Raw genomic sequence first — 22,377 nt, 5'->3', positions numbered from 1 at the left:
TGTCATCGCTCTAGTGTCTTCATTCCTCAATGGAATTTCATTTAACTTGATATGTGTGTTTGGTAGGCAATGCCTGGAACAAATTCGTGTTTCAGGTTTCTACATTGAAGGTCAAGGTCACTGTTACTGTCTTTAGAAAAACTTTGTCATCGCTCTAGCCATTTGTGTTTTGGGTTACTGACTGAAAGTTCAAGGTCATTTACAAATGTACTATTTTTAGAAAATCTTTGTCATCGCTCTTTCGACTGCATTCCTCAACGAAATTTTGTGAAACTTGATACAATTATTTGCCATGACCTTTGAAGTGCAGTCTATAGAGCAGTTACTATTACATTATTACATTTTCTATTCATTTCCTCATTCATATGAATGTGCACACAATGTGTGAATGTGAGGGGATTTGTATCACTTGTGATCATACCTTGTTGATTTCTTATTCAGGACAGCCAATATAGGACTACTAGATAACTTGGTGCAGACAGCATTACAATCAGACTGGTAAGAATCTTTAAATTTCTTTTTTTATATAAATATATGTAAAGAAAATAATTACTTAGGTCATATTTATGGTAAAAAAAACCATCTCCAGTAAATAAACATAGAAAAAAAAGTGTTAAAGAATCTCCACCATCCGTAATACTGTTCTTACATTTAGCTCACCTAGCCAAAAGGGCCAAGTAAACTTCTGCTGTGGTGCATGTCCGTTGCCTGTTCAGCATTAGTGTTTTACTTTAAACAACCTTTTCTGAATAACCAAAAGGCTTAGGGTGATTATATTTAGCAAGTAGCATGCAGATGTGAAGTGCTACCAAGTTTGTTCAAATGAATGGCTACTAATCATATTCAAGGTCACAGGGGTCAAATATGTTTAAAGTTTTCAATGACTTCTGAATAACCAAAATGGCTAAAACTAGGGTGATGATAATTATCCAGTAGCAAGCTGGGATAAAGAGTTGCCAAGTTTGTTTAAATGATTGATCTTTACCCATATTCAAGGTCAAGTGGTCAATTGTCTTAAAAAATATTTTAAACAATTTCTTCTGATATTTCTTCTGAACAACCAAAAGGCCTAGGGTGTTGATATTTTGCTAGTAGCATGTTTACTGTAAGTCTGTCATGTTTGTTCATGAGAATGACCTTCACCCATATTAAAGGTCAATTGGATCAAATATGTTGAAATCTTTTTAACAACTTCCCCTGAATAACCTAAAGGTCAATTGTGATGATATTTGGTCCGAAACATACTGGGATAAAGGGCTACCAACTTTGTTGTGGAAAACATGTGTTTAATGTGTTAAATGTCAAAAATTATTGAAAACGTTTAAACAACAGAGTCTAGGTCTAGGCTATAGTGATATGTGAGACCAGAACATGCACAGATATATAAGAGCTACAAGGTTTGTCTAAATGAACGTCTTTTGCCCATATTCAAGGTGACAGGGATCAAATGTGTTAAAATCATTTAAACATGTTATAAAAAAATATAGGTAGGTAAGAATACTCCTGAAATCTCGAGTACATCAACATAAAAAATAGTGGTAGGTTAGAATACCTGCATATTTAGCTCACCTGGCCCGAAGGTGAGCTTATGCCATGGTGCAGCATCTGTCGTCAATCCGTCTTGACCCCTGGGACCATTTTCAAGGTCACAGGGGTCAATTGTCTTAAAAAATCTTTAAACAACTTCTTCTGAATAACTAAGAGACCTCTAGGATAATGATATTTTGCCAGTAATATGCTGGGATGAAGAGCTACCAAGTTTGTTCAAATAAATGACCTTGACTTATATTCAAGGTCACAGGGGTCAAATATGTTTAAAACCTTTAAACGACTTCTTCTGAATAACCTAGAGTCCTAGGATAATGCCAGTAACATCGTAATATGTTTAAAATCTATTAATAGGTTCTTATGAATCAAACACTGATATTCTGCCTGTAGTTGTGTTTTAGTCCGCTTTTAAGATTACAAGTGTGAGATAAATACCAGGTGAGCGATTCAGGCCCATTGGGCCTCTTGTTTATGTAGGAGCCGGGGTTATTACTTACCGTTTGGCTTACAGTTCTGGTTTATGTAGGAGCTGGGGGTATTACTTACCCTTTGGCTTGCAGTTCTGGTTTATGTAGGAGCGTGGGGTATTACTTAACCTGTTGCTTACAGTTTTAGTTTATGTAGGAGCGGGGGGTATTACTTACCATTTGGCTTACAGTTCTGGTTTTTGAAGGAGCAGGGGGTATTACTTACCTTTTGGCTTACAGTTCTGGTTTATGTAGGGGCGGGGGGTATTACTTACCATTTGGCTTACAGTTCTGGTTTATGTAGAAGTGGGGGGTATTACTTGCCCTGTGGCTTACAGTTCTGGTTTATGTAGAAGCGTGGGGTATTACTTACCCTTTGGCTTACCGTTCTGGTTTATGTAGGAGCGGGGGCTATTACTTACCCTTTGGCTTACAGTTCTGGTTTATGTAGAAGTGGGGGGTATTACTTGCCCTGTGGCTTACAGTTCTGGTTTATGTAGAAGCGTGGGGTATTACTTACCCTTTGACTTACAGTTCTGGTTTATGTAGGAGAGGTGGATATTACTTACCCTTTGGCTTACAATTCTGGTTTATGTAGGAGCGGGGGTATTACTTACCCTTTGGCTTACAGTTCTAGTTTATGTAGGAGCGGTGGGATTACTTACCCTTTGGCTTACAGTTCTGGGTTATGTAGAAGCGGGGGGTATTACTTTCCCTTTGACTTACAGTTCTGGTTTATGTAGGGGCGGGGGGTATTACTTACCATTTGGCTTACAGTTCTGGTTTATGTAGGGGCGGGGGGTATTACTTACCATTTGGCTTACAGTTCTGGTTTTTGAAGGAGCAGGGGGTATTACTTACCGTTTGGCTTACTGTTCTGGTTTATGTAGGAGTGGGGGGTATTACTTACCCTTTGGCTTGCAGTTCTGGTTTATGTCGGAGCTGGGGGTATTACTTTCCCTTTGGCTTACAGTTCTGGTTTATGTAGAAGTGGGGGGTATTACTTGCCCTGTGGCTTACAGATCTGGTTTATGTAGGAGCGGGGGTTTTTACTTTCCCTTGGGCTTACAGTTCTGGTTTATGTAGAAGCCGGGGTATTACTTACCTTGTGGCTTACAGTTCTGGTTTATGTAGGGGCGGGGGGTATTTCTTACCTTGTAGCTTACAGTTCTGGTTTATGTAGGGGCGGGGGGTATTTCTTACCTTGTAGCTTACAGTTCTGGTTTATGTAGAAGCCGGGGTATTACTTACCCTGTGGCTTACAGTTCTGGGTTATGTAGGAGCGGGGGGGATTACTTAACCTGTGGCTTACAGTTCTGGTATATGTAGGAGCGGGGGGTATTACTTGCCCTTTGGCTTACAGTTCTGGTTTATGTAGAAGCGGGGGGTATTACTTTCCCTTACAGTTCTGGTTTATGTAGAAGTGGGGGGTATTACTTGCCCTGTGGCTTACAGTTCTGGTTTATGTAGAAGTGGGGGGTATTACTTGCCCTGTGGCTTACAGATCTGGTTTATGTAGGAGCGGGGGCTATTACTTACCCTTTGGCTTACAGTTCTGGTTTATGTAGGGGCGGGGGGTATTACTTACCATTTGGCTTACAGTTCTGGTTTTTGAAGGAGCAGGGGGTATTACTTACCGTTTGGCTTACTGTTCTGGTTTATGTAGGAGTGGGGGGTATTACTTACCCTTCCAGTTCTGGTTTATGTAGGAGCGTGGGGTATTACTTAACCTGTTGCTTACAGTTCTAGTTTATGTAGGAGCGATGGTATTACTTACCCTTTGGCTTACATTTCTGGTTTATGTAGGAGCGGGGTGTATTACTTACCCTTACAGTTCTGGTTTATGCAGGAGCGGGGGGTATTACTTACCCTGTGGCTTACAGTTTTGGTTTATGTAGAAGCGGGGGGTATTACTTGCCCTGTGGCTTACAGTTCTGGTTTATGTAGGGGCGGGGGGTATTACTTACCATTTGGCTTACAGTTCTGGTTTTTGAAGGAGCAGGGGGTATTACTTACCGTTTGGCTTACTGTTCTGGTTTATGTAGGAGTGGGGGGTATTACTTACCCTTCCAGTTCTGGTTTATGTAGGAGCGGGGTGTATTACTTACCCTTACAGTTCTGGTTTATGTAGAAGTGGGGGGTATTACTTGCCCTGTGGCTTACAGTTCTGGTTTATGTAGAAGTGGGGGGTATTACTTGCCCTGTGGCTTACAGATCTGGTTTATGTAGGAGCGGGGGGTATTACTTACCCTTTGACTTACAGTTTTGGTTTATGTAGGAGCGTGGGGTATTACTTACCCTTTGACTTACAGTTCTGGTTTATGTAGGAGCGTGGGGGATTACTTAACCTGTTGCTTACAGTTCTAGTTTATGTAGGAGCGGGGGGTATTACTTTCCCTTACAGTTCTGGTTTATGTAGGAGCGGGGGGTATTCCTTACCCTTTGGCTTACAGTTCTGGTTTATGTAGAAGCGGGGGGTATTACTTGCCCTGTGGCTTACAGTTCTGGTTTATGTAGGAGCAGGGGGTATTACTTACCTTTTGGCTTACAGTTCTGGTTTATGTAGGAGTGGGGGGTATTGCTTACCCTTTGACTTACAGTTCTGGTTTATGTAGGAGCGTGGGGTATTACTTAACCTGTTGCTTACAGTTCTAGTTTATGTAGGAGCGGGGGGTATTACTTACCCTTACAGTTTTGGTATAATTTTGTGTTACAGGACAGAGAGCTTCACTTCAGTGTTCCATCAGTTACGTGCCCAGCACTGCCCTTACTTTTATGTGTGCACTCATCAGTTCTCTGTGCTGTTCCGGGCATCTGCTGTGGCAGGGCAAACAAATCTCAGTGCTCTCATCACCCCGACAACCAGGGGCATGAGACAGTCCCTGAAAGGGGAAGGTAAGACTTACTAGCCTACATACAGTCGAACCTCGTTATTTCGAGCACTTTACCCCATGTCAGATCTAAAATAGTTGGGGGCTCGGAGTGCTACACTCCATGTCAGGTCTACAACAGTTAGGGGCTCAGCGTACTACACCCTATGTCATGTCTACAACAGTTGGGGGCTCAGAGTACTACACCCTGTGTCATGTCTACAACAGTTAGGGGCTCAGAGTACTACACCCTATGTCATGTCTACAACAGTTGGCGGCTCAGAGTACTACACCCTATGTCAGGTCTACAACAGTTGGGGGCTCAGAGTACTACACCCTATGTCATGTCTACAACAGTTGGGAGCTCAGAGTGCTACACCCCATGTCATGTCTACAACAGTTGGGGGCTCAGCGTACTACACCCTATGTCAGATCTACAACAGTTTGGGGTTCAGCGTACTACACCCTGTGTCATGTCTACAACAGTTGGCGGTTCAGAGTACTTCACCCCATGTCAGGTCTACAACAGTTAGGGGCTCAGCGTACTACACCCTATGTCAGGTCTACAACAGTTAGGGGCTCAGAGTACTACACCCTATGTCATGTCTACAACAGTTAGGGGCTCAGAGTACTACACCCTGTGTCATGTCTACAACAGTTGGGGGTTCAGCGTACTACACCCTATGTCATGTCTACAACAGTTTGGGGTTCAGCGTACTACACCCTGTGTCAGATCTAAAACAGTTGGGGGCTCAGAGTACTACACCCTATGTCAGGTCTTCAACAGTTGGGGGCTCAGAGTACTACACCCTGTGTCATGTCTACAACAGTTGGGGGCTCAGAGTACTACACCCTATGTCAGGTCTACAACAGTTGGGGGCTCAGAGTACTACACCCTGTGTCATGTCTACAACAGTTGGGGGCTCAGAGTACTACACCCTGTGTCATGTCTACAACAGTTGGGGGCTCAGAGTACTACACCCTGTGTCATGTCTACAACAGTTGGGGGCTCAGAGTACTACACCCTATGTCATGTCTACAACAGTTGGGGGCTCAGAGTACTACACCCTGTGTCATGTCTACAACAGTTGGGGGCTCAGAGTACTACACCCTGTGTCATGTCTACAACAGTTGGGGGCTCAGAGTACTACACCCTATGTCATGTCTACAACAGTTGGGGGCTCAGAGTACTACACCCTGTGTCATGTCTACAACAGTTGGGGGCTCAGAGTACTACACCCTATGTTAGATCTTGGTCATGGTAAATTGACAGTTTGGAGCTCACATATATCTATGTCCCTGGTTTGTCACTTTACCATTGTGGAGATATGGTCATCGAAGTTCCAGTCAAATCATAACACATTAACATGATCTTCGCTAGCCAAGTGTTCGCTTCGTATACACTCCACTTACACTTGGCGGATAAAGCCGTGTTTACAGAGCCTTCAACTTTTTGTGATGTGCCAATCGCTCACATCCAATGAGATCGTGTCTTACATAAAGCGCTGTTGACGGAGGAAAACAGTAATGGCGACGCCCTGTACGGAAGCACATTGTCGTTTATATCAGAGTGTTTTGCCCCCAAAAATAGGTGCACGATCTTTGGGGTAACTTCTGGAGTTTTAAATCAGTTGGTGGAAATCCTTGACTACGTGCCACATGTAAATGATGACCTGGGAAAATATGTGTGCTGCCTTTAGATTGTTTCCATATTGCTCTGTCATTTATACTCCGCCTCGACATACACTTGCTCATGTCAACACACCGATGGAGTGTGTATGTAACAGTCATTCTGATTGGTTTAAAGTCTTTTGGGAGAAGAGCGATAACTCGGTATATCCTTTAGGTGGCAGTGGAAAGAATTGTGAAAACACGGCTATATCCGCCAAGGCTAAGTGGAGTGTATACGAAGCAACACTTGGCTAGCGAAGATGCATTAACATATGACTCGCACAACTAAATCATTTACTATATGTTATTACCAAACATTTTAGCTAATAACTTAAATATTTGAAGTTCAAAACTAGTGACAACTGTCTAGATTCATAAATACATACCTTGCAAAGGCTACAAAATGACTTTTTTGGTAGGTTTAGTGGCATATTGGAGTGTCACAGTGCCAAGAAGGTGACAACCGGAAGTTTACAAGCAAAACCAGTGACCCAAAACAGAAACGCCCCCAGACATTTTGCTCCTGTGCAAATCCGCACACAGACATGGAAATATATCAAAAGTATATATTTTTCAAAAGTTAAATACCTGAACATTTCATATATCTAAAAATCTGTCATCAGTTCCTTATTAAACTCCTTCAGTGGCCCAGTGATTAGCCGGAACTTATTTCAGATAGGAACTACAAACATACGAAACACTTGCTGATTGGCTTATAGTTGTGTGAGTCCTATAATGAAAGTTGTTTTTATTTTTAGTATGACATGTTTAGTATAACGTCAAGTTGGCTTGTTGCTTTTATATAGACAGTGTCTTATATGATTATGAAAATTGCTGCAAAACCTTACTTGCCAGTAAGGCACTATTTAACCCCCCCATTCCTTGACTGTTTCACCAGTAAAATAGCAAATCTGAGTAAAATTAATTTCTTTATTTGCTGTGACTAAATAGGCAAATATTTAGCTGCAGAAAAAATAAGGAATGTTTTGTCCTCAACAGGTGTTCATGTTCATTTTAACACTTGTGCAGTGTTGTGTTTTCATGTTCATTTTAACCCTTGTACAGTGTTGTGTTTTCGTAAAAAAATAATGATTAGCCTTGTTAATATGTTACAGATATATCTTTCACTTTGCCCGTACTTGAACACAGAAAAAACTGCATCAACCCAGAGAAAGGCTCAGAAGTCAGGAAGAAACAAGGCACTCAGTAAGTACGTAGTGTTATCTGTGTTGATGATTTTAGACGATCCATTTAGGAAGGATGAGTCAAGTTATCGGTTGATATTTTTGCCTATTAAAGCTCTTATGAAATTATGAAGTGCCTGTCAGCTCATTGTATGATGTTTAGTCCTATTCCCCCTTTTTTTTTTAGTCAATCATCGCCAGATTGTGCACTGTTCAAATTCTTCTTCCATGGTCCATCCATTCGTTCAATCATTGTCCGTGTGTCAACAATTTCTTCAAACAACTTCTTTTTCTTAACCACTGATTGGAATTTAACTACATTTGACTGGAACCATCCCTAGGTGGTGTGGATTCAAAATTGTACAAATGGTGGGGCTAACCCCCCAGGGGGTTGAGGGGTGGGGCCAAAAGGGGACAATTTAGCTATATTGCTATAAACGACTTCTTCTGTAGAACTGTGCAATGAATATCAATCATATTTGGTCATAAGCATTCATGAGAAGCAGGGATTTAAAAGTGTACAAATGGTGGGACTGACCCCCCAGGGGGCTGAGGGGTGAGGCCAAAATGGGGCAATTTTGCTATATTGCTTCAAGCGACTTCTTCTCTACAACTGATAGATGGACATCAACCATATTTAACTGGAAGCATCCCTAGGTAGTGGGTATTCAAAATTGTACAAATGGTGGGCTGATCCCCCAGGGGTCTGAGGGGCGGGGCCAAAAGGGGGCTATTTGGCTAAATTGCTATAATGACTTTTTCTGTAGAACTATGCACTGGATATCAATCAGATTTGGTCATAAGCATTCATAAGAGGCAGGGATTTAAAATTATTCAAATGGTAGGACCCCCTGGGGGGAGGGCATCAAAAAGGGTTATTTTGCTATATTGCTTTAAGCGACTTCTTCACTGGAACTAAGAGATTGATATCAACCATATTTGACTGGATGCATCCCTAGGTAGTGGGGATTCAAAATTGTACAAATGATAGGGTTAACCCCTAAAGGGGGCTGAGGGATGGGGCCAAAAGGGGGCAATTTGGCTATTTTGCTATAAATGACTTCTGTAGAACTATGCACTAGATATCAATCGTATTTGGTTGGAAGCATTCATGGGAATCAGGGATTCAAATTGTATAAGTAGTGGGGCTAACCCCCTTGGCTAAAGGGTGAGGTCAAAAATAGTTTATTGTTTGGAAATATCCCCACCCTATAACCATATATACAATTGCTGAGTATGAAGAGAAGAATGCACATATGCTTCCAGGATTGCCCAGGGGTATGGACCCACCCTTGGAAACATAGTCCCTGGGTCATAACTTTGAAACGGTTGAGATACCCACCCCAAAACTGTATATACAAATGCTGGGCATAAAGAGATGAATGCAGTCATGATATAAGAATTGACCCCAGGGTCTGTCCCACCCTTGGAGACTTAACCCCTGGGTCATAACTTCAAAATGGTTAAGATCCCCACCCCAAAACTATATATACAAAATCTGGGCATAAAGAGACGAATGCAGTCATGATATTAGAATTGACCCCAGGGTCTAGCTGCCCCGCCCTCGCAGACTTAACCCTGGGTCATAACTTTGAAACAGTTAATATCCCCACCCCAAAACTATATATATACCATTGTTGGGCATAAGAGATGAATGTAATCAGGATATTGGGATTAACCACAGGGTCTGCCCCATCCTCGCATACTTAACACAAATGTTGGACATAAAGAGACGAATGCAGTCATGCTATCAGAATTGACCCTGGGGTCTTGCCACAAACCTAGGGACCTAGTTTCTGAGTCACATCTCGGAAACAGTTGAGATCCGCACCCCATAACCATACATAAAATTGCTGGGCATGAAAAATCTAATACAGATATGATACAAGGATTGGCCTTTAGGTCCGGTCCGTTCCCTTGGATCTTATTTGGAGAATATTTTGCCATGATTACTTTGATATCCAGGTGAGCGAACAGGCCCTCTTGTTTTTTCTTAAAAAAGTACATGACAGATCTTTCTCAAATTTCATAAAAATTCATTTTAAGACTGATATCGGCCGCCAGACGACAATCTTGGATTTTGACAGATTTGTATGCCCCTGCCATAAAATTGGGGGGGGGAGCATATAGTGTTGCCCAAGGCCGTACTGTCTTGTCAAACATCAAACACATGGTGACAGGGGCATTCATTTCTAGTTTCACATTTCATTTGTTACGTGCCCCTTGGTCTGTAGTTAATTTTGGCACTGATTAGAGGTAGGATAGCTGCTGTTTATTGGACAAACAAGATGTCCGCTAGGCAGCCATCATCAATATTTGATACTTAAAGAATTTCATCGCTATTCCTTCAGAAATACCTGTTAACTTTGACAGTTGAAGTTGGTTTTACTATCTCTCAAGAAGATTTTGATACACATGATGCTACCAGGATTGGCTCCAGTAAATGGCCCAATCCCTTTTTGCCATACTATTTATGAGAATATTATGCCATGATTGCTTTAATATCCAGGCGAGCAGTACAAGCCCTTAGGGTCTCTTGTTGTACGTAGTATAAGACCATGCTTCTCCCTACAACAGGACTAAGAAGGCTGAGCAACCCTACCTGGATGACGAAGACGAGATGATTGATACAGACGAAGGAGCCTCAGTTTGGCTGGAAAGTATAGGGCTTGACAAAAAGCATTTCCCCTCCCTTGAACCCAACAAGGTAAAAATGTATCCTTTATCAGTGGCATATAACAATGGAGAAGTACATGATAAAACTCCTCCCTAAATGTAGGTGAACCTTATTTGTTTTAAACTACCGTGGGCCAAGGGAATTCATATTCATTAATCATTGTATAAATAAAGAGCATGTTCCCCTCCTAGGGACAGTCTGGAAGGTCCATAGGAAAAAGGGGGTTAAATATTACATTTGAATTCTTGTACTCAGTACAAGGTTCCTGAACTTGGCTGAAATGTTTACCAGCACGTGTGGTAATGTTAAACATCGTTGCCAAACTGAAAATAACAATAACATTGCTGGCTACGTACATTCCAGTGACAACATCATTCCAGCGACAGCATCAGTACACACAGATGCTATTTTGTCCTGCAGGTCTCTTTAGAGTCGAGCTTTGGGGTGACATGAATATCAAAGTCAACAGGAGTTGGAACTACTTTTTAAATATTTTGTTGCTGGAGTTTTGAACTTTACTCAACAAATAGGCAACAGCCCAAAAACTAAACCTCAATAACGTGTGTCCAGTGTTAGAGGCCTGACATCTTACAGCTTGTATGTATAATTCACTGTACTTATAGTTCTGAAGACAAAATGGGTTACTTTTACTTGGGAAATAACACATGTCATTTATAATGAACTAGTCTAGTAACAGCTACAATTAAGTATTTATAACCACAAGTTTTACACAGTGAGGGGAAGGATTAAAAGCTCAAGTCATTATTTATTGATTTTCAACTTTAAATCTACTTCCATGTTTCTGACACCGATATCTATATCTATGTCTGCATTCATATTTCTAACACAGGTTTCTTTCTCCAACCAACCTTCTTTTATTAATTTCCTGTCCTCGAGACCTGATGTCTTCCCTTTATAATAATAATAATTTGAGGTTCTTACATACCGCTTTATCGCAACCTAGTTTGTAGGTCGTCTCAAAGTGGTTCACAAATTATTATCTGTGGTTATAGGGCCTTTGTAACCAGCCAATATATTTCTTAACTCCCTTGGGAGCATACAGCCAGTGCTGTCATTTCAGCGCTCACCGCTAGCATTCTACAATTCTAGCACTGCCCAACCACATACTCATTACAGCTGAGTAGACTAGAACAAGCGGAGTAAAGTTTCTTGCTCAAGGATACAACACATGCCGTGACTGGAACCTGCAACCCTTGGGTCATGAGCCCGGCGTCCTACCACTAGACTACTGTGCCTCCACCTTTGTCTAATCTCTGAGTGTTCTATCTTCTTATCAGGTCTACATTAACTAAGAATGTATCTACAGTAATATGCTAACTAACTGACCACAGTTTCTATTGGTCAACTACATACTATGGGTGGAACTAAATTATCTTCATGAGATGGACAGTCCTATTTCTCCCATCCTTCAGAGGTGTCTTCCGTTTTAGCCAGGAAAGATCAGCTTGTCGCCCCCTAAGGGGAGATAGCCTCGTGCCGTTTAGCACGTGTTCAACTAAAATGCGTCATCGGTAATTTTGACGTCATCAAAAGTGAATGACGATATTAATACCCCACATGTGCTTTTGTTTACAAACAGACTACTGTCTGTGGAGTTGTGACTGAAATAATAGGATGGGAGAAAAATAATCATCCCCTACCTTGAGGGTGAATAGCTGTGATAAATCATTTCTGAAAAGAAAATCCTGCAGGATTTTTATGAAAATTATTGAAGAATGGAAACAAAACAAAAATAGAATCAACAACAGTGTTCAAAATGCAAAAAAGCAAAAAACAGCAGAACTAGACCAGGATTCGAACCCAGAGCTACAGATTGATATACTAACATCCAAATAAATTGAGCTACCTTGGCAACAGAAGACTTAGTGTTCTTGCCAACCTGTGATACAATTATATCCATTCTTAATGTCTTTATAAATATGACATGACTGGTTTTCCCAAATAGTTACTATTTATAGAGCATACTTGACAGGAATTTCATTACTATCTCAAGGACAGGACAAAATTTTGAAAATCTGGCAACATTGTTATCTTATTGCTTAAATGATACTTTAACAAGATTCTATTGAACAGATCTCAGTTAATAAATACTGTACGATATAGGCTCGCTAGCCTATGTGCAGGAGAGCCCAAAAATCTGTTGATGTCCTTAACACTTTATAGCCAGAGAGAAGGATTCAAGCTGATTGACAACAGACCAGAGTCCACAGTACATGTAATCGGCTCAGATGTCCAGGCACTGTATAATTATCTTCTCAACTGTCGCAGCTGTGTGGCCACATCAGGACCCCAGGCTGGCCTGCCTCCTACCATCCTCTCTCCAACAGCATTCAAGGGGGCCACTCTCAAATCTCACCAGGTCAGTAAAACAAAATTGATAAAATTGTACTGATCTTCACATCAAAGTAGGTTGGTCAGATAACACAGTGCACTATTGAATGACCACAAACAAAATCTGTGATTTACTAGAACTTATTATAGAAAGTTTTAAAGTTCATCAATCAATATTATCACAATTAACTATAATACTGTTATACAGGGTTTAACAAAGTCAGGACTTACTGAATACTGGGATTTAACAAAGGCAGGATTTACTGTAATACTGGGGTTAAACAAGGTCAGGATTTACTGTAATACAGAGGTTAAACAAAGTCAGGACTTACTGAATACTGGGATTTAACAAAGTCAGGGTTTACTGTTATCAAGGGGTTTAATAAAGCCAGAATTTACTCTGATACAGGGATTTAACAAAGTCAGGGTTTACTGTAATACGGAGGTTTAAAAAAGCCAGAATTACTCTGATACAGGGATTTAACAAAGTCCGGATTTACTGTTATCCAGGGGTTTAGCAAAGTCAGGATTAACTGTTATCCAGGGGTTTAGCAAAGTCAGGATTTACTGTTATACAGGGGTTTACTAAAGTCAGGATTTACTGTTATAGCAGGGTTTAACAAAGGCAGGATTTACGGTAATACAGGAATTTAACAATGTCAGGATTTACTGTAATACAGGGATTTAACAAAGTCAGGATTTACTGTAATACAGGGATTTAACCAAGTCAGGATTTACTGTAATAAAGAGATTAAACAAAGTCAGGATTTACTGTAATAAAGGGATTTAACAAAGACAGGATTTACTGTAATAAAGGGATTTAACAAAGTCAGGATTTACTGTAATACAGAGATTAAACAAAGTCAGGATTTACTGTAATAAAGGGATTTAACAAAGGCAGGATTTACTGTAATAAAGGGATTTAACAAAGTCAGGATTTACTGTAATACAGGGGTTAATTCAAATCATGATTTACTCTAATACAGAGATTTAATAAAGCCAGAATTTGCTATAATACAGGGATTTAACAAAGGCAGGATTTACTGTAATACAGGGATTTAACAAAGTCATGATTTACTGTTATACAGTGGTTTAACAAAGTCAGGGTTTACTGTAATACAGAGGTTTAATAAAGCCAGAATTACTCTAATACAGGAATTTAATGAAGTCAGGATTTACTGTTATACAGGGATTTTTTTTTTTTATAATTGTTTATTTTTCAAAGATTTTACATAAACAATTTTGACATAAATATGGCATATTCAAATACATTCAAAACAAACAAAAAACACATTGTTTTCAACTAAGCCATCATCATCATCAACATCATCATCAACAATTTTTTACATACCATTATTGCTATTAAATAAAACAACAGATACTGACATACACAAAATCTACACAGACATAGACAGGCAGAGAGATAGAGAGACGGACACACAGACAAACAGACAGACAGACAGACAGAAAGATAGAGATGTCAGACTTTCCGAGTAACAATGTTTAGGCAAGTTCAACTACTTTTATCCATTTTCGCCATTCATTAGTAAACTTATTGAGATATTTTTCCCCTTTACCATAAGCAATATTTTTCTGAACATTGTAATATTCTTTAATCAAATTTACCAGAGCCATAACATTAAGTGAGCTGTGCAAACATCTTGTTTTGTATATATAATGCTTAATAAAAAGAATAATTTTATTGTCAATTCTATTATAAATGCCTGCTTGCTCGATACATCCAAAAATAATATTTTCTTTATTTAATGAAAAGGGAATGGCAAGAGATTTTCAAAATTTGTCAAAAAGCTTTGTAATTCATATCAGTGCACTCCAATAGGATATGAATAATTGTCTCCCTTTCCATCAAGCATAAAACACACAGAGGGTTATTTATTAGTCCAATCTTAAATAAATATGAATTTGTTGTTAAAATGTAATGATTTATTCTAAATTGTAACCATTGTAACTTTCTGTTATTTGTTACCCTGAATGGAACAGCATATATTTTTTCCCATGTTTCCTTATTATAATCAAAAACAGTTCTGTCCTGTTACTGTGATATTATTTTGAATAAGAACTTTATAGAACTTCTGTGATCCTTTTTGGGTTTTTTAATATAACTTCAAGTTTAATGGTATGATTGGGTAACTCAACATCTTGTTGGGTACATTGTGATTCTTAATGTATTTCTTTATGCTCATTATCACTCCTTGATACTGAAGATAATTTGTTATTGAACCATGAATAGTACAAAATTCATTGAAAGAGAAAAAGGAACAAGTTCTAATATCTTTAGCTAAATCATTGACAATCACAATCCCATTATTGAACCAATTTCTATAGAAAAAGTCATTAGTACCAATAGTTATGTTTTTGTTATACCACATGGGTGTCTTAACTAAGGAATGATCCTCCTTCCTATACATTTCTACTTTACTGCTTAGTCTATACCATGCCTTAAAAACATCCTTCCAAAAAATGTTTTTACAATTAGTCCCAATAATCTTAATTAAATACTCACTATCACAATTAGCTAAGACAACTTGGTTTTTTAAAATCATATGCCATTTTCCCTCTGACCAAATATCTTTCTGATCCAACTGATTTTTAGAGATTCAATAAAACTCAATATGTTTACCATTTTTAGCCCCCATCTAAATAATTCTGAATAATTACCTCACGCTTAACTTTGTCATTTTTACCATTCCATAAAAAATTGAAAAGAATTGAGTTTAGCTGCTTTATGAAACTTTGATCTGGATTTGGTAAGGAGATAAAAAGATGATACAGGGATTTAACAAAGTCAGGATTTACTGTAATACATGGATTTAACAAAGTCAGGATTTATTGTAATACAGAGGTTAAACAAAGTCAGGATTTACCATAATACAGTGGTTAAACAAAGTCAGGATTTACTGTAATACAGGGATGAAGGTGTCACCATTAAGTTTTTGCGTTTAAGTTAGTTTCACTGAAACTATAAGTGCTACACCAACCAAACTTCATATTATTTCATATGTTGTCTATATTGAATTTATGTCACTGATATGTGCATTGATGGTCAAAGCTGGGCACAGGCGAGGCATATCAATCCGAATGGCTTGATTCTTTTAATGTTTAGAAATGTGGTTTTTTCTTTTACACAGACAAAACATTCCTTGGTAAAGCAGATGGATGACAACAAGCTCATAAAGCCAGTTCACATCTTGGAGATATGTGGACCTGTTTTGCCACACCACATAGCCAGCTACAAGTGGCTGTTCCAGCACACCCAGGAAGGACACTTCTCGCTCTCTTTCAACACACATGAACCTAGCATTTCATTCAACGCTCCTGTAGGCAGTGAGGACGACATAACCAAAGACGTGGCTATCCGGGAACAGTTTGTGATGGGACATAGAAAGTTTGATTCTTTCTTCAGCAACAAACCAGTGGATAGCAGATTGACTTGTATTAAGGATATTCAATGTAAACTAGGTTTCTTTTCCTTTTTGGTATGAAGCCTCATAAATTGGTACTCTTATATATTTATTTTTGAAGTTACACTATTTTTAGCTCACCTGGTCCGAAGGACCATGGTGAGCTTATGCCATACCGCAGCGTTCGTGGTCCGTCCGTCCGTCCACTTTTCCTTTAAAACGCTACTAGTCATGAACGACTGAGCAGAATTTGACCAAATTTGGTAAAAAGCATCCTTGGGGGAAGGGGAACAAATTTTGTATAAATGGTGGGTCTGGCCCCCCTGGGGGCTGAGGGGCGGGGCCCAATAGGGGAAATATAGCAAAGTCTTTAAAATCGTTCTTCTTCTGTAGGAATGAAAGGATTTGTTCCATATTTGGTCTGAAGCATTCTTGGGTGAAGGGGAACCAATTTTGTATAAACCGTAGGTCTGGCTCCCCTGGGGGCTGAGGGGCGGGGCCAAACAGGGGAAATATAACAAATTCTTTAAAATCCTATTTCTTCTGTAGGAATAAAACGATTTGTTCCATATTTGGTCGGAAGCATCCTTGGGAGAAGGGGAACCAATTTTGTATAAACCATGGGTGTGACCCTCCAGGGGCCTGAGGGGCGGGGCCAAATAGGGGAAATATAGCAAATTATTCTTTAATATTCTTCGTCTGTAGGAATGAAAGAATTTGGTCCATATTTGGTGTGGAGCATCCTTGGGTAAAGGAGAACCAATTTTGTATAAACGGTGGGTGTCGTTCCCTTGGGACCTGAGAGGCGGAGCCCAATACGGGAAATATAGGTAAAACCTTTATAATCCTTCTGTTACCATAGGGATTAAGGGATACCGTAAAAACCCATGTAATTTGCGCACCTGTGTAACTTGTGCAGGTACTTTTTGAGGCTGAAAATCGGGAAAAAAGCTTCTACTCGAATATTTTGCGCACCCAAAAAATCTGGGGAAAAAAAACGATGTTCATGCTCCGAAAATCGATTTCTTAATATATATTTTTTTTAAATATATTTCTATGATTTTTTTTTCATTGATGTAAAATGATATTTAAAACCAAGAAGAAACTACGTAAAATGTGTATTTTGTTGCTTGTTTTCTTTGAATTATCTGATCACACATGACACACACGTGTGCGCATATCGGCATACATCAATTCATTTTAGCAATATTTTACATAAAACATTTACTTGCTTACAAAAACATATCAATTAATAAGTAATTCGATGTTTAGTAACCGCTGGTGCATATCTCCTGGTGAAAGACATAATTAGATACCTTTTATTGATCATAATTACGATCAGTGAGAAGGGCTCATCATGGCGGCTTGGGTTACGTCACTTCAAACCAGGTCATGTCACAGTTCAGTTTGGCCACGGAATTAGATTATCTAAGTCCGTGGTTTGGCGATATTTTTTTACAAATTACAATGCAGTAATGAGCTAACACTATCTCTGTGATTACCCGTTAACAATAGCTCTACTAATTGAAATGATTTGCAGTCGCGATCGACGGACCGTGTTGTTGTTTTTTTCACTCGCCAACACGTGGCGTGAATTACGAAGCCCTACTGCATTGTCATAACTACAGACTGATTTGACTGATAAGGGATTATAAAAAATATGTTTATACTAGAAGCGTGGACAATCAATACATCCTCTTCAAATCTACTCCAAGGAAAAAAATAGTTAACGCAGACTATTTTTACGATGCTTCATTTAATAAATATTGAAATAATTCACGAGGTTATTATCAATCACGTGTTTACGTAATGTTAGACGCATGATCAAAATGAAAGTGAGCCGGAAAAAAACCATGCTATATGTATACGCATAGGCGATTTGAAAAAACCTTACAGAACTTACACGGAACGGAGCTTAAATTGAACAACTACATTTTCGTAATAGTATGGGGAAACGAACCGAGATCTCTAAACGTAATGTCGTAAGATGATCGGCGATTCTCTGGCATAGGAATTTGGCTGAACTTTTTCTGTTAACGGTTACCTATTTAATAATACTTTTCACATAAACTCACATAACAACACATTATGTATCTTTTATTAATGTTTGACATAAATAAATTTGTTGACCGTCATTTGTCTAAGAGTTCCGTGTACCAAGGGAAATAATCCAAGATGGCGATCTCCCAGAATCGCCGATCATTTCCTGAAAAAAACTTGAAATTTTCTATACCTGTGTATTTTACGCACCCCCCACTTTGGGTATTAAATTCCTGAAAAAAAAAGTGTGCAAATTACATGGGTTTTTACGGTATTATCCTAATTTAGTCTGGAGCATCCTTAGGCAAAAGGGACTCAATTTCGTATAAACGGTGTGTCTGACCCCTTTGGAGGCAGAGAGTAGGGGCCCAATAGGGGAAATAGAGGTAAAACCTTTAAAATCCTTCTTCTACCATAGAGATTAAGGGATTTTATCCTTATTTAGTCTGGAGCATCAATGGGCCAAGGGGACTCAATTTTGTATTTTAAACATATTCAGGTGAGCGATACAGGCTCTCTGGGCCTCTTGTTAAATTCATACTGTATAGTTCTGTTTAGATGAGGATGTTGGTCATAATTGGCCTGAAAAAGAACATACAGTTCTCCTTTGATTTAGTGTTGGTTAAGATTTTGAACATGGAGTTTTCTGAAAAAGTTATGACTAGACTAAAACGATAAAGAGTTCTGACTAGACTAATATGATAAAGAGTCATGACTAGACTAATATGATAAATAGTTATGACTAGACTAATATGATAAAGAGTTACGATTAGACTAATATGATAAAGAGTTATGACTAGACTAATATGATAAAGAGTTATGACTAGACTAATATGATGAAGAGTTAAGTTTATGGGTTCCGTCCGTCCGTCCTGCGTAAACTTTTTACATTTTCGACTTCTTCTCAAGAACCAGTAGATGGATTTTTTTCAAATTTGGTCAGAATCATCCTTGGTACATGAGGCTACAAAATTGTAAAATTTGGATACCTACCCCAACCCCTGGGGCCAGGGTGGGACCCCAAAGGGAAAATAAACCAATTTTTCAAAAATCTTCTTCTCCAGACTCAGAGGTACTACAGTCAATTTCTCTACATAGCTGGAAAGATCATCAGGGGCTTTATTTAAATTGTAAATTTCAGCATCCCCGGGCCAACCGTCTCTTGGGGAGCGGGTAAAGTTTACTATAGTTTATATAGGGAAATAATACTTGTGGGTATATTTTGTTCTTTTTCTGTAGGAAATTATTCCTTGGTGAGAATCATCCTTGGAGGAAGATTATATCAAATTGTAAAACTGGGATTCCTGCCCCAACCCGGGGGTCAGGGTGGGGCTCCAAAGGGAAAGTTAACCAATATTTCAAAAATCTTCCTCTCCAAACTCAAGAGGTACTACAGTGAATTGTACTGCATGAATGGAAAGACCATTAGTGGTTTTGTTTAAATTGTAAATTTCAGCACCCCCAGGCCATCCATTCTCCTTTGGGGAGGGATAAAATTTACTTTAAGTTTAGTTTATATAGGGAAATGACATTTTAGGGTATATTTTGTCCATTTTCAGCAGGGAATTATTCAAACTTGGTTGGAATGATTATGATGCCAGATGGCAATTAAATGGTATGAGAAAATAAGATCCTGACCCATCCCCAGGGGCTGGATGGGTGGGGCCCAAATGGGGATAATAGTTGAAAAAATCTTCTTCATCAGACTCAGATGTTTTTACTGTTCTTTGATAGAAAGGTCCTTACCTAAATTATAATTTCATTATCACCCAGGTCATCTGCTCTACCTTGGGGAGAGGGTATATTCTCAATAGCAAAATAATTTATTTGAATAGTTTTTAGCTCACCTGGCCCGAAGCTTATCCCATGCCACAGCGTCCGTCGTCTGTCAACTTTTCCCTTTAAAACGCTACTAGTCCTGAACGGCTCGGAGGATTTTGACCAAATTTGGTCTGGAGCATCATTGGCCAAAGGGTTCTCAGTTTTGTATGTTTAATTGATTGAATTTAAATGAGAAATAATGGACGCAGGCTGAAAGCCTCTAAGTCCATATCACAAAACATAGTATAAAAATATTATATTGTCACTGGTTAACATATATAAACTTTCCCAAAAGAGTTATTTTAAAAGTCATTATCAGTAATTATTGTAACTAGTGTCCTTCAGATGGTTATCCAACAGGATCTCAAAGTCCTTCGTGGTTTCTGCATTTACAACCGATTCCGGTAGACCGCTCCAGATATCAACTACCCTAAACGTGAACGAGTTTTTCCTTAGCTGTGTACCCCCTCATCGTTGTTTATACAGCTTAAATTTATGTCCTCGTGTTCTTTCGTTATTATCGTAGACAAATATGTCTGACGTGACTTTCTCATCAAACTTCCTCTTCACAATCTTGAAAACGTTAATCAAATCACCTCTAGTCCTTCGGTGTTTTAGTGTCGGTAGTTTTAATTTTTCTAAACGTTCTTCGTAGGAGATTTCTTTAAATCCAGGTAGAAGCTTAGTGGCTCTCCGTTGTACATTCTCTATCATCTGGATATCTTTAAGTTTATACGGACTCCACGCACTGGCTGCGTATTCTAGATGCGGTCTTACCAGAGCCTTAAATAACTGTCTAAAAATCGATTCGTCCAAAAAAGTAAATGATCTTCTAATAATCCCGAGTACTGAATTAGCTTTATTTATTGAGTTTTGAATGTGGGTCCGAAAGTCCAGGTTTGCATCCACCGTTACTCCTAAATCTTTTTCACTGTTGATTTTGTCAAGTACGACTTCTCCAGTTTTGCTCGCGAGACGGTATGTTCTATTATTGTTTGGTGATCCTTTAACCTGAAGAACCTTGCATTTATTCGGATGAAATTTCAGAAGCCAATCATCAGACCATTTTTGAAGATTATTCAAATCTGCTTGTAGAATTTCCTTATCCTCATCAGTTCTTATCTTGCGGTATAATTTAGTATCATCTGCGAATAGAGAGCACGATGACGCAGTGTTCTCGGGCATGTCATTGATATACATAACAAATAGTATTGGTCCTAAAACACTCCCCTGAGGAATTCCGCTTAAGACGTTCTGTAATTTGGATGTAGATCCGTTAACCACTACTTTTTGATGTCTATCACTTAAAAAGTTTTCTATCCATTTAACAGTTTTCGCGCTGATTCCATAATTATATAGCTTGTGTATTAGACGGCGATGGGGTACCTTGTCGAAAGCTTTCATAAAATCCATATAAATGACATCAATTTCTCCTCCCGTATCCAACATATGAGTCCACTCATCTAGGACGATTAACATTTGAAGTGTTGTTGATCTTCCGGGGAGAAATCCAAACTGATTTTTGCTGAATAAATTGTTCAGTTGCATGTGTTGAACTATACTATCACGTATAAGTTTTTCCATTGTTTTAACGATGATACTAGTAAGACTAACAGGTCGATAGTTTCCAGGATCGGTTTTTGAACCTTTTTTGTAAATAGCGGTGATGTTCGCGTCCTTCCATGATTGGGGTAGTTTTCCTTCAGAGAGAGATTTATTGAAGATTATCGAAATTGGTATACACAAAACATCGCGAAGTTCCTTTAAAGCTTTCGGATGCATCCCATCGGGTCCTGATGATTTGTTAGCATCTAAATTGGAAAGTAGTTTCTTGATTACATCTCCATTGATTGACGTGTCCTGAAATAAGTGACAGACAGGTCTGGCTAGGAACGGGGGTAGTTCCCCCGGTAGTTCTTTAGTAAATACACTCGTGAAGAAATCAACCAATACTTCTGCCTTCTCCGAATCACTAGTTGGTATTTCTGTAGGGTTTCCGTTCAATCCTTTTAGGTCCGAAATTCCCGATCTCACTTTTCTCTTAGCATTTATATATTTCCAGAATCGTTTAGGCTGGTGCTTCGCATTAAGTGCAATTTCCTTTTCCATCTCCTTTTTTGCCTTCCGGAGTTCCCATTTGACTTGGTTTCTGAGTTTGGCATACTCCTTATACCTATCTTGTGTTTTTGTTTCCATAAACCTCGTCCAAGCCCGATGTTTTTTATTGATTTTATTCCTAAGATCCCTGTTCAACGCTAGGCCGTTTTTGCTGTTTGCAGTTGTGTTCTTCTTTTTTGGGATATATTTGTCCGCAGTATTATGGAA

At 39.0% G+C, this 22,377-nt stretch overlaps 1 protein-coding gene across 1 annotated transcript in view; it reads left to right on the top strand.

The window, feature by feature from the left end:
- The window catches only part of LOC110460706 (protein downstream neighbor of son homolog), a 50,347-nt gene extending 33,989 nt beyond the window's left edge, over positions 1-16,358 (top strand). The window contains exons 5-10 of the mRNA XM_021513764.1: positions 442-498; positions 4,732-4,910; positions 7,672-7,762; positions 10,318-10,455; positions 12,602-12,797; positions 15,919-16,358. Coding sequence (XP_021369439.1) covers positions 442-498; positions 4,732-4,910; positions 7,672-7,762; positions 10,318-10,455; positions 12,602-12,797; positions 15,919-16,272 — 1,015 coding nt within the window. The 3' untranslated portion in view covers positions 16,273-16,358. The remainder of the gene's footprint in view (positions 1-441; positions 499-4,731; positions 4,911-7,671; positions 7,763-10,317; positions 10,456-12,601; positions 12,798-15,918) is intronic.
- The last annotated feature ends 6,019 nt before the right edge of the window (positions 16,359-22,377 follow it).

This window comes from Mizuhopecten yessoensis, unplaced genomic scaffold (genome assembly GCF_002113885.1).
Source record: "Mizuhopecten yessoensis strain PY_sf001 unplaced genomic scaffold, ASM211388v2 scaffold10459, whole genome shotgun sequence".
Lineage (NCBI taxonomy): Eukaryota > Metazoa > Mollusca > Bivalvia > Pectinida > Pectinidae > Mizuhopecten > Mizuhopecten yessoensis.
Note: the sequence above shows the minus strand (reverse complement) of the source record. Positions and strands in the feature narration are given on the sequence as shown.